This window comes from Physeter macrocephalus, chromosome 9 (genome assembly GCF_002837175.3).
Source record: "Physeter macrocephalus isolate SW-GA chromosome 9, ASM283717v5, whole genome shotgun sequence".
NCBI lineage: Eukaryota > Metazoa > Chordata > Mammalia > Artiodactyla > Physeteridae > Physeter > Physeter macrocephalus.
The window spans coordinates 24,965,757-24,978,943 of record NC_041222.1 but is presented as its reverse complement, the minus strand read 5'-3'; the positions used below and the strand labels follow the sequence as shown (position 1 = coordinate 24,978,943).

General features: G+C 43.3%; 1 protein-coding gene across 4 annotated transcripts in view; it reads left to right on the top strand.

Annotated features, from left to right (window-relative positions):
- Positions 1 to 886: 886 nt before the first annotated feature.
- Positions 887 to 13,187, top strand: part of TGFBR1 (transforming growth factor beta receptor 1) — a 69,249-nt gene continuing 56,948 nt past the window's right edge. For all 4 annotated transcript variants that reach the window (XM_024126540.3, XM_024126539.3, XM_024126538.3 and 1 more), the window contains exon 1: positions 887 to 1,043. In XM_024126540.3, coding sequence (XP_023982308.1) covers positions 959 to 1,043 — 85 coding nt within the window. In that variant the 5' untranslated portion in view covers positions 887 to 958. The remainder of the gene's footprint in view (positions 1,044 to 13,187) is intronic.

Sequence of the window (13,187 nt, the reverse complement as noted above, 5' to 3'; positions counted from 1 at the left end):
TAAGAAGGGGGAATCCCTCTCCTTTGGGGATGGGGGTGGGAACCTTCCCTTTCCCACCTGGATCAGGAAGGGACAAGAGGAAAGGAGTGTGGTTTGGAGTCCAGTCTGGCTCTGCTCTGAGTTCCGGAGAGGGGAGGGAGGCAGTTCGGGGGCGTGTCTGAGCTCGGGATTTGAGGTCTGAGGCCAGGATTTGGAGACTTTCTTCAGAATTTTTTTGGGGGGGGGTATCTAGGTTTGGTGGTGGACGCTGACAGTGGGAGGAAACAGGAGACTGGGTCGTATCTGAAAGGCACTGAGGTAGGATCTTGGGGCGGGGGGCGTTGAAAGTTGAGGCGAGGATCTGGGGAGTGGAAGTTGAAGCCTGCCTGAAGGTTCTAAGGATCTGGGTGAATGTGTGGGGTATTGATGGTGCAGGGCTGTGAATGGGAATCAGGCTCAGTACCAGATCTTAGGTGAGAAGTAAAGAGGCTAGAAGAAAAGAGCGTCGAGCAGCCACAGCCTTTTTCCTAAAGCGACTCACACGCAGACACACCCATCTTCCCAGACACACCCAGTGCCCTCGGTGGCTGGAGGCAAGGCAGTACCGGGGCTGGCTAGACCCTGCTCCCACCGGGCCTTCTCCGAACTCCCAGCGGCTTCCACAGCTGCAGGGGTCTGGCTGGTTCCCCCCAGCTCGGAGTCTGCGGGCGTGGCCAGCGGCCAGGCGCCCGCGGCTCTGGATTGGCTGCCCAGAGGGCCCGTAGGCGGGGCTCTGGGTTGGGTCCCGCTCGGCTGTTCGCAGACGGCGGGGAGGTGGGGCCGGCGGGAGCCCGGCAGCCAATGGACGCGCAGCCCCGGAGCAGTTACAAAGGGCCGAAGCGAGGCCGCCGCCGCGGCGGGGGAGGTGGGGCGAGGCGAGGTTTGTTGAGGCGAGGCGGCTGCCGGGCCGGGCCGGGCCACAGGCGGTGGCGGCGGGACCATGGAGGCGGCGGCCGCTGCTCCACGTCCCCGGCTGCTCCTCCTCGTGCTGGCGACGGCGGCAACGCTGGTCCCGGAGGTGACGGGTGAGCGGCGGCGCGGCGGGACTGGCGGGCGGCTTCGGGGCGCGCGGACCGGGCCCGGCCTCTGGCTCGCTTCTTCTCTTTCTCAAACATGGCGCGGGGCCGGGGGCGCAGGTGGCGGCGCCTGGGCCGGGGCCGGGCTTTCCTGCTCGGGCCGCCGCCACGCTAGCCGCGGGCGGGGAGCGGAGGCGGGGCTAGGGCGTGGGTCGGAGCGCGGGTGGACTTGCCCGGCAGCCCGCGGCCGCCCAGGCTGCCGGCTCTCCGGGGGAGGTGGCGTCGGGCGAAGCCGTCCGGGGTCGGGGGCTGCCCTCTGGGGAGCGAGTGGGCGCGGGCCGACGGCCGGAGGGTGTCAGGCTGGCCGGGACCGGCACAGTTGGGGCTGCTCCCCATTCCCCGCGGGGCGCTGTGTGGCGTTGTCCCGGGCACCGCACGCCGAACGAGTAGGTGCTCCAGGCTCCGGGGGCCCGGGAGGGGTTGGGGTCCGAGGAGGCTTCCAGGGCGGGGTGTGAGCTCTGAGCCTCCAGGGCCTCCCGTAGCAGTGGGAGGGGGGGATGTGTGGCAGAGACCCCCGGGTCAGCAGGGCCGCCCTGGCCTTTGGCGCCGGCCTGACCCCGCCGAGAGGCGCCGCTTCTCCAGCCAGGGGTGGCTTTGGAAGGGGAGCTACTGTGAAGCTTTGTGTGAGGACAAGGAGGCACTAACATGTGCGGAGTGCTTCTTCTTTCGTGCTTCTGGGGAAGTGTTGAAGTGAGTCCAGTAACCAGAAGGCTACAGATTGTTTTCGTAGTAGAAACTTGAACGTTTGCTCACTCTGCGGGGGTTTGGAATGTTTGAATGGAGATGACTCTGAATTGATCAAACGCTTTTATTTCCTCGAAGAAACATCGCTAGAGATGTTCCATTTCTTGAGTGACAGTAGTTTGAATCAGTCGTCTGTGTAGCTGGTTTTCGAGGGAGTGTTTGCTACGTTTTCCAAAATATTAAATTAGGACGGGGTATGTGGTCGTCACCAACCCCGCGGAAGGAGAAGTGAAAAACTTTGTTAGCATCCAAGTTATAGTACTAGAAACTGAAATATAGAGCCTTAGTGGTAAGCAACTAAGGTAAAGTGAAAGTAAGTTTCTGTGTCTGTAATTGAACACCAAATGTTTTTAGAACAAAAAATTCAAGACTTAGGGTGCCAATTATTATTAATGGCTACTGTCTTTTAAGAGCTTACTATGATGTAGATGCATAAAGTACACCAAAGTACATTATCTAATCCTCACAACTAAACCCTTAGGGCTATGTGGCATTTGCCCCATTTTATAGATGAGAAAACTGAGCTGTGGAGAGGGTAAGTACTCAATTACTAAGAGTTGGAGTTAATACACTGAGGGTTCAGTGTTTCCAAAACCTATACACCTTAATATATACACCTCACTGTCTGGCATAGCCCATTTTTCTTTTTTAGTCCTCTAATGAGTGATCTTTATTATTCACTTTTAGATTTTTGTCCTCACAATTAGAAAAACAGGTTGGCTTCTTTCTGACTCCTAGTACATTCGTTTTTTTTTTTTTTTTTTTGGCCCAGCCGCGCAGCGGTATCTAAATTCCCCAACCAGCGATCGAACCCTTGCCCCCTGCAGTGGAAGTGCTGAACCCTAACCACTCCTAATACATTCTTGGAGTCCCTTCACACTGGGCCTACATTAGAGGAAACGATGGATTTTTGACATACTTTCTTTTTTTTTTTTTTTTTTTGGCCCAGCCGCGCAGCGGTATCTAAATTCCCCAACCAGCGATCGAACCCTTGCCCCCTGCAGTGGAAGTGCTGAACCCTAACCACTCCTAATACATTCTTGGAGTCCCTTCACACTGGGCCTACATTAGAGGAAACGATGGATTTTTGACATTGGCCTGAGGAGGGGGACAAGATAAATGTGTGGACAGGTGGGAGAATCAGTATAGTTATGCATCAAGCATAAGTAACATTTCCACACCACTATTAACTCAAGTAATATAGTTCACTCTTTTCCACCTAGCTTAGCACACAAAGTGTTTGTGTATTCAAGCATCAGTGTTGGACTTAATAGATGTACAGAGTATTGCTCAGTCCATGCCCTGGAGGAGTTTACAGACTACGCTGGCATGCCTACAATACAAAGCCGATCCAGGAGCTATTATTATGCTTAAGTCTAGACTACTTCAACTGGTCTGCCTGTTCTCCTTGATTATGTTGATGTTTCCATTCATCCTTTCGTATATTCTGAAGAAGCGCAAATGCTTTTTAAAATTTATAATTTGACTTCCGTTTTAAGAGTTTGCAGTTGTTCCTTATTGTCTGGGTATCAGATTTTTATTTCTCTGCCCCGCTTCTGCTCTCTCCAACATAGATTTCTCTAGGGAAATTGGTTCCTTGTCCGTGGTACACAGTTTAGTATCACTATGTCTACATATATATCCTGTGTGAGAATGCTTCCTTTCTGCCATTAAGTACCTTTTTCTTTCAAAACATGCCTAAAACCCAACTCTTCTTTACATTAATGCCTCTTGAATGTTTTGTCCTTTCTTCCTATGCAGCCATCAGTTTAGTCCTGCCTGTTATCCCTCAAATCCATTTGCTTTCTAGAGTTTCTCTCACCTAGGCTTTTTTATAGGCTGCTGCCAAGCTAATCTTCCTCAACCATCCCCACAAAGGGTTTACGAGATTTTCCATTTGTATTCAGTGCTTAGAGCAGTACTTGAGGCTTATGATTAGGGCCATCTCTGTGTATTCAACCAGAGATCTCACATCCCACTACTGCAAACCCTCGATTCCAGCGTTTTCTATTTTTCCACCCACTCCTGACTTTTCGGCCTTTTCACTACATATTTAATTTTGCCCCTTTTGGGAGTGTGAGGAGAGAAGTTCTCAGTCCTGACTTCCTCTACTTCTTTAGTTTGTGAACTCTTTATTTCCCTGAATTGTATAGAACTTACACTTTGTGTTGTCTATTTCTACCATGTTGCACTGTTACTTAAAAATACTCTCGAACATGTTATAAGTACCCAGAGGGCAAGGATCATGCCTTTTATTTCTTTTATGGTCTCAGAACCTAGCACTATGTTTTATATTCTGTTCCACTTAAATGCTTGTTGTTTAAATTAATTCTGTTTTACTTGAGTATTCCTTTAGTGTTTATACTGTTATATGTAAGTACAGTTTATACAATATTAATTGAGAATTCTGTGTACAATCAGGAAAAGTCATGTGATGTGGTAAAAGAAGCAGTTGGTTATTAGATTTGGTTATTAGCCCCAACTTCTAGATATGCAGAAAATGGGGATGATACCTACTTTGTCTAGTTTATGAGATTGTGAAGATCAAATGAGAAAATTGTATTGGCATTTGCGGTTGCTATTTTGTATTGTTATTAATAGGAGGGCTGATGTTCAACCAGCAATTCCCACTGGGCCACGTGTGTTTTGATTGGTTAGACATCCTTTCTGATTGGTTGGTACCACTGGGGTGCTAGTTGTTAATACTTTTAATATCACCCCTGCAGAGAGGCATCAGTATTCAAAGAGGGAAGTGAGTATTCTAGACTGAAGTGACTGGGGGAGGCTTCCTGGACACTTTAGGACTTAAACTGACTTTGAAGGGTGGCTAGAATTCAGTTGGGCAGAGAGGGGGATTTGATGAGTGTTAAGCTCTCTCTTTGTAAGCTGTGTCCCCCAGCTCCCCTAGGGCAGGAAGCAAAAGTTTCTATTGTGTGGCTGGCAAGTTACTCTTTATAGAGTTAATTTCCTTATTCTGAAATGTGGGGTTTGGATATATTAACCACTATTATTTTTTCCCAAATTCTAAAAATTGTCTAATATGTGACTGGAAACAGAAAGGTACTCTAAGTGGGATAAGTAAGGGAGAGTAATATAATGGGATGCCCACCAGGGCTAGGCATTCAGATGTTGAAAGTCATAAATCACTGAGTTTACAGATGGAAAAGCATAACTCTAGAGGTTAGGTGAATTTCTCAGGGTTGGGCAGAACCAGGACGGGAACTTTGATTTTTCTGATTCTAGATCTTGTGTCCTATATGGCAGTTTAAAATGTGAAGGATTTGGAGGGGGGAGGAACAGAGTTAATGGAGTGACTTACCTAAGTGAAGTTACCTTGAATTTCACAGAGCTTAAGAAAAGTGAGTTCTGAAAGTGGGAGGGAGGGGGAATAATTATAGGTTATAAAGTCCTCAAGAGAAGGTCAGTACCTTTTTTACACTGCTGAAAAAAGGGCCTGGTGTAGTGCTTATTGATTGAGAAAAGTAGGCTTATAGTAGTTTGGAAGAAATTTTGGTTTAATTGAAGTGGGATGTAATTGAAAGGCCTTGTAGTACATGGTTAGGAATTTTAGATGATCTACTTTGTTGTTGAAATTAAATGGGGAGGGACTTCCCTGGTGGCGCAGGGGTTAAGAATCCACCTGCCAATAAAGGGGACACAGGTTTGAGCCCTGGTCCAGGAGAATCCCACATGCCGTGGAGCAACTAAGCCCGTGCGCCACAACTACTGAGCCTGCGCTCTAGAGCCCGTGAGCCACAACTACTGAAGCCCATGCTCCTCAACAAGAGAAGCCACCTCAACGAGAAGCCCTCGCACCGCAACGAAGAGTAGACCCTGCTCACAGCAACTAGAGAAAGCCCTTGCGCAGCAACAAAGACCCAACACAGCCAAAAATAAATAAATAAATAAATTTTAAAAAAAGAAATGGGGAACTGACATGTTCAAAATAATGAAGAAGGAGATGAATCTTGTTCCTGTGGGGAAGGATGCTCCTGTGAAGACTTTTGTTGACAGCTTCTCCTAGGCCTAATTGAAACAGTTGCCTGAACTCAATACTATTCTTTAGTACAGTTGTGTTGTATCAGATATGTTCCTGTCTAATGAAGTGGGTTTTGAAAATGCCGGTATCCTATGGATGGCCCTTTTGATATGAGAACATGTCTTTTTAAACCACAGAATCCCCTGCACATGTCAAAAAACCTCATGCTTTTTGTTCTTTCTTGGTCATGGCTTGCATAATGCAACTTTTTCTGAACAGATGGACCCTGGTTTGATACCATGTGATTGGGTCACATCTTTGCTTCCTGGTTCTGGAATTGACAGCAGATGCTGGCATGTTTCTCAGGAATTTTCATGTCTTGTTTCATAGAACTGGCTCAAGAAAACTTTTGGAATCTTCTCAAAATTTATAGTCTGTCTTGACCCAGCCTAACTGCAATACTTAGAATAATATTTAATGCAATACTTAATGTAATTTTCTCAATATCAAATCTAAGCAGTTTCCATAAACATAAAGATTTGTTGCTACGCTGAATTAGATCCAGGTTTAGCTGTACAGTTTTAGTCCAAAACTGCAAGTAAGTTTCTTATGGTTACCCTTTTTATAGGTGAACTTAACGACTGATTGACTTGGAGGCTTTTTGCCTTAGACACTTTCTCAAACACTAGTGGAGTAAGTCTGATTGGTTTTATGGGTCCAATTTTATAGATCAGATCTGGCCTTTTGTAAAGCTGCTCCCTCATTTTGGCAATCTGAGAGCAATATACATTATACAGAATGATTTATAACAAAAATAATATGACTTGCAGGATATACACACAGGTTGCTTTGACATTTCTGTGAAGGTTCAGTGGTCCTTGCATCATTTTATCAATCTGAAAGGAATATATTTTAAGGATGTGCTAGGAATTCTACCTGCCTTGTCTCATTTAATTTGCATAATCAACCTTGGATGATAGTTGTGTAATAGTACAAAAGCTTCTTACTTTTGTACCAGTTAATTTCCAAAAGACTCTTTTTTTAAGTCCGTTTGTTCCCAGGTCCAGTGACCAGTGCCTAGGAGATAACTGTAGATTTTGATAACATTGGTTTTAACCCAGGATTCTTTTCAGCTCTCTTAAACATTATCTAAAGATGTTAATATTTTGTCATTCATATTTTAATCATAAATACATTTGTAAAAGGAAGACACTGCTTCAGATGGAACAGATAGTGACTAACAGTAGTCCAACCACTGAGACTCAAATGATTGTACATTGCCATTAACTCTATCAGCCTGGGTAGGCAGAGTTGTCAGGATTTTGCTCAGATTGGAACTTAGTTTGTTCCTATGAAAGTTTGTAAATAGAAGAGCTTCTGTGTTTCCATTTTACAGACCAGGAAACTGAGGTCATGATGTTAATGAATGTTGGAGCCTGTGTTTAACCTTTGCAGAGTGTGTACTCTTTCCTCTACATCATGCTGCTTTCATACACAGTAAATATCTTATAATGGTCATTTTGTTAGGCAGGTTTTCTTCCTTCCTCTCTCCCTCCCTCCCTCCCTTCTTTCCTTCCTTCCTTCTTTCCTTCACCATGAGAATATGCTTCAGCTTGTCTGTATTACAGTTTGCCTCTTTGCAACTGCAGCTTACTCAGATGCTTTCAGTCTTTCTTTGACGTTATATTTTTAGGTAATTTGAATCTCTCCAATGATTCTAATGATGGTTGATCCCTCACTATTTGTTTTGATTTATTTATATTCATAGCAAACTCTCTGCTTCTCAAATTAACATAGGCACAGACCTGAAAATTTGAATCAGAGAAGAGAAAAAAGCTATCATTGTCCATCGTTAACATTTTGGCTTATTCTATCCCCTTTGCATTTTTTTGTATAATATAATCATTCTTTAATCATTCTGTCTCAATAGTTTATCAAAGCTAATAAATATGTTTTTAAGATGGCAGAGCTTTGGCTTGTAGAAGAAATAGCTCATTTAATCTTAGCAAATATTTAGTAATGGTCAACTCAGTGGGATGTATAGAAAAAGACGCACACTTGCTTTCAAGGAGTATGATGCTGGGGAAATATGAATACAGATTCAATAATAGCAACCACTGGGACTGCTCTCTAGAGGTGATAAGACTTGATCTTGTGCCTTGCAGAATAGGTAGGGTTTAGAGAGGATGAGGGGCAGAGGGCAAGTACTCCTAGGTAGGGGAGGATGATGTGATGTGAGTGAAGAAGGAGCATGCTAAGTTTCAAAAATTTTAAGGGGAGGAATGGAAGTTCATGATTTAAAGGGTGAGCTCAGAGAATTATGAGCCTTGAAAATCAGGAAAAAGAATATTTAACTGTACCACAGAGGAAATGGAGCAGGGTGGCTACCTAGAAGTTTTTGGAGTAGGTATGATGGCCTTGGGAATGGAGTGAATGGGTGGCTCTGTGACATTTTAAAGAAATAGGAGGAGCTGGTAGTAGTGCCTTTGCATGGCTGTTGCCTTGCCTGCAGGCTCTTGGCTTCCTCCCTCACCTCTTCTGTGTCTTTGCTCACATGTCACCTTTTTCTCAAAGAGGCTTACCCTGACCACCCTTTTTGTAATTGTCATTATCTTGCTTTGCTTTTTCTTTTTTTAACACTACCTTCTGAAATACTGTATTCACTTATCATATTTACTTATTTACTATATTTATTGTTTCTCTCTAACTACTAGGATATAAGCTTCATGAAAATGTATATCTTTGTTTTGTTCATCAGTGTATCCAGAGTGCAAAGAAAGTGCCTGGTGCATCGTAGGCAGTCAGTAAATATTTGTTCAATGGCAGTGGCTCTTAACTGTAAAAAGGTGGAGTACAAAAATTAAGAAGGACTCCATGAAATAAAAAAAGAATGACTCCAGGATTTTTATACCTAGATAATGCCTTTAACTAGTAAGGAATTTGGTGAGAGAAAGATTGAAGGGAAATGAATTCTGATTTGAGCATGTTGAGTTTGAGGTGAAAGTAGAATAGGCAAGTGAAATGGTTCAGTAGACAGCAACAATGTAAGACTGGAACATGGTTGGAATGGGAAAGGACCTTAGGCAGAGAAATGATTATCAGCATTTCCTTCCATCCCATTCTTCTGGATTCTCATGCCCCCCAAACCACCTTAAGTGGAGTATTTATTTTGATCCTGAATTCCTAGCTTAGATGTGGAGGCTTGCTCAGTTCACTGTTACATTCTTCACTCCCGGTTGCAGGTCCATGTTTTGTTACCCACCCCCAAGCCAAAGAAATATATATTCAGAATCATTTTTGAACTTCTGGTTCTACTGAAATTGGCCTTTAGGCTATGCTGCTTTCTCTGCAGTAATATGACTGACTTCCTGGGAATCTGCTCTGGTTCCTGGCTGAGGTACAAGAAGAGGGAGTTTCTTGTTTGAGGCCTGCATTTACTCCACTGGCTTCACGTCACGGTTGTGATGTTAATAGGTGTTACCTTTACTGTCCCTTGGAGCTTCCTGATGGCAATATTGTTCAACGCTTTTCATGCTACTGTTTTTCTCCGTGAACCAAACACTGGTGCAGTTGTACGTATCTCTAGACCATCTTTATTTTTCTCTTTGGATTGATCTAACTTATTTGTTTTCCTTCCAATTTTGAAGGCATTTAAATCATGTGACTTGGTTGCCAGAAATGTAATAAAATCTTTATGGGAACAGGTATAAGAGCCCCCACATATTTGTCTGGCATTAGATTCTAATCGGTGTGTCTCTCTGGGACTCACTTTTCGCAGGAGGATAACACCTAACTTAAATGATGATTGTGAAGATAATATGTATCAATAGTAGTGTTTATAGAGTACCTAGCACATGGCCTGATACTGATAAATATTCAATAAATGAGACTTATACATTTAAATAAGTGAAGGAATGCCTTTGGAAGAGGAAATACATGTCTGTGTAATGAAGAACTATGATTAATTGGTAGACTGAGAGGCAGATTTCACTCAATGTAAGAAAGGACTTTCTATCAATGGGAGCTGTCATGAAGTGGAACATTATAAGGTGTTATGTTCCCTGTCATTGGAAATATTCAGGCAGAGGTGGGAGGCAGAGCCTTCTGTCCAAGAAGTTGTAGAACACATTTCGGCGTTAGGTGAGAGGATGGAATTGATTATCTCCAAGCTCTTCTTCTATCCCAGAATTCTGTACTTACAGGTGTAGTCCAGTCTTCCTTGCTCATTGTTTTTAGCCAGCATACAGGCTCTCAACTTCCCTAGCATTCATGGCTTCAAGATGAGCACTGTTTTATAACTTTATCTTATTGTATGGGAAAAATTTATTCAGTGCTTGGCTTGTCCTCTGGCCGTTTTCTATAAAAATTTAGGATGCTTGAAATAAAAATATATGCAGTAAAACCAAAACTAGTGATCAGAAAGATAAGAACCAATAAGTAAAAGAGGAAAAGAAAGAGAAAAATTAGCTATAACTTTTACCTGAGGAAAGCTTTAGTAGTTGAGCACAATAATTAGCTTTGAGTTTTCTAGGGTTGAGGGCAATAAGGGAACCCTGAGAGTTTGCATAGATCTCATTGCCTGTTGTTGAGAACACATGAGGAGGCTGCCACCTTCCTTAATAAGATGGAGCCCCCAAACACGAAGACTGCAATGCATGGAGAATCTCCAAGTGTTAAAAGAGTTCCAGGACCTGGCAGCCCTGATTCTTGTTCTCAGCCTTCCTCTTTAATATGTGCTGCTGCTACCATTTTTATTCTCTACTCTAAGGACACACTAGTTTTACTTTAATGCCAGTGGAACAGCTGATATAAGGGTGGAATGTTTAAATCAAGCTATCCTAAAAGCTATGGATAGAAAGCAACATAAAACTATTCATTCTGCTTTACAAAGACTCTATCTTCAGGTCCTTATCTTTTGGCCTGTCTCCATTTGGCAGACAGAGTCTGAGTACTGCCACCAAAGTGAACTGAGCCAGACATCTACTTCTTTTTTCCGCAGGCCCAACTCAGCAAGGTCCAGAGAGTGTTTTTGCTTGGGTTTCCTGTTTGAAGAGCTGCCTCCTTTCTGGGTGATGAATTATGGGAATGATGACTTCCTTTAGGAGAGACTGCACTTACCTAGAGAGCGTGGCCCTATATATGTTGGTTGTATAGTAACCCAATATTCATATAAAAGATACCCACATATGTTATCATAAAGGACATTCTTTGGATAGAGACATGCTTATTTCACTGGGGAAAACAAGTTTCTCCCTGCTCTTGAGCAGAATCTATTATAGAAGTCTTTGTATAAGGGGCATTGGGAAAAAAATGAAGAATTTGGGTTTATCACTCTCCATGACTTAAGTGAATTCACTTGCCTTGTGTATTCTGCAGTTGCAGAGTTACTTTAGGCCTGTTCCAGTGTTTCCTTGTTCTAATCAACAGGCTGAACCTCCTTATTTTTGTTCACTTGCTTCAGGATAACCATTCCATCTAAATTTCCGAGGTGTGAACCTCACTGATTGCATAATAGTGTATATTTATAGCTCTAGGACACCTTGTGCAGGCATCCTGTTACATTTCTACAATATAAGATCTTTAAATATGTATGGAAATAACAAATAGCTCCCATGGAACAAAGCAAAGACAAATTTTTTTTTTTTACTAGAAATAAGGACTAATATACATATTTGGGAGCACTGAACATAGAGGAGATAAACCTGAAGAGGAATATAGAGATAAAAGCAGTAACGGTCTCACGCGCGCACACACACACACACGCACGCACACACACAATATGTGTATAGCGCTTTTTTTTTTCTTGATGTATTCATTCCCAAACCAAACTATAATGTGCTCTAATTGAGTCTCTTTGTTTACCACATGGCTATTGATTTGAGTACTTTCTCCAATTGAAAAACTGACATTTTAATTTTGTTATTCAGTGTACAACAGATTTGAATAAAAACACCAAGATTATGTATTGTAGATTTCCTTCAACAATAATTATATGTAATTATTTTACCAAAATAAACAAGTTAAAGTCGTTTTAGCTATTTTATCTCATTTCACATTTGGGGAAAAAATTACAGACCAGGGGCTAGAGTTTGCTCTTGTTTCTCAATGAGGAAAGCTAATTTCTGATTGCTGGTTCCAGCTGGTTCCACCAGAGAAGTGTATAGTTGATGCTAGTAAAGAGCACTGAGCATGTGGAGAGGAAGCGCAACTGGAAATAGGTCAGGCTGGCCACATGCTGTTAAAACAGGTGACAGTTTTCATGAGTGTGGTATCAGAAATTTTAAGGAAACTGTGACGATTAAATGAGTTTATGCTCCTAAACTTGGAGCATACTTCCTGGCACATAGAAAACATGAAGTAAATGATAGTTATTAAGAAAATTGTTTTTTATAGAATCATAGAATTTTTAGACTAGAAAGGACCATGAGACCATGATTATCATTTTGTCTTAACTTTATAAGTGAAGAAACTGGAGCTCAGACATTATGTGGTATTTCAGGATAAGCAGGATAATTTCAGAATAATAATTCAGCTAATGACTAAACAGGAATCCACTCCCTCCTCACAATTTTATTTAGCATCTCTTTTCTGACTCAAGCCTCCATTAGGGAGAATGATTTTTTTAAAATCGCCTAACTTTGTGGAAGATTTCTTTAAATACTATCAAATCAGACCCTTAACAGATGGATGCATAGATGGATACATAATGATAAAGGCAATATAGCAAAATAGTAGCAGTTATGGAATTTAAATGGTGGCTATAGAGGTGTTCACAGTTTTGTCAATTTTTGTGAATGTTTGAAAACGTTCATAATATAATGTTGGGGGGGGGACTAAAAACAATCTATACCACCTCCTCACTCCAGATATGTTTCTATTACTGATTTCTCTGAACACAGACCAACCAGCGGTACTTGCTACAGCCAAAGGAAATAAAACAACCGGGGGTCCAAAGCCCTCTGGCATGCACATTCTAGGCCCTTTCCTTGACAGCCTCCAGGGATTGAGAACCATAGGTCTGTTTCAAGTTTTTCTGTCCTTTTCTTTCTTTTCTCTATCCTTTTTTTTTTTTGCGGTACGCGGGCCTCTCACCACTGCGGCCTGTCCCGTGGCAGAGCACAGGCTCCGGACGCGCAGGCCCAGCGGCCATGGCTCTCGGGACCAGCCGCTCCGCGGCACGTGGAATCCTCCCGGACCGGGGCATGAACCCGTGTCCCCTGCATCGGCAGGAGGACTCCCAACCACTGCGCCACCAGGGAAGCCCTCTCTATCCTTTTTTTTTTTTTTTTTTGTGGTCTGCGGGCCTTCCTCTGTTGTGGCCTCTCCCGTTGCGGAGCACAGGCTCCGGATGCGCAGGCTCAGCGGCCATG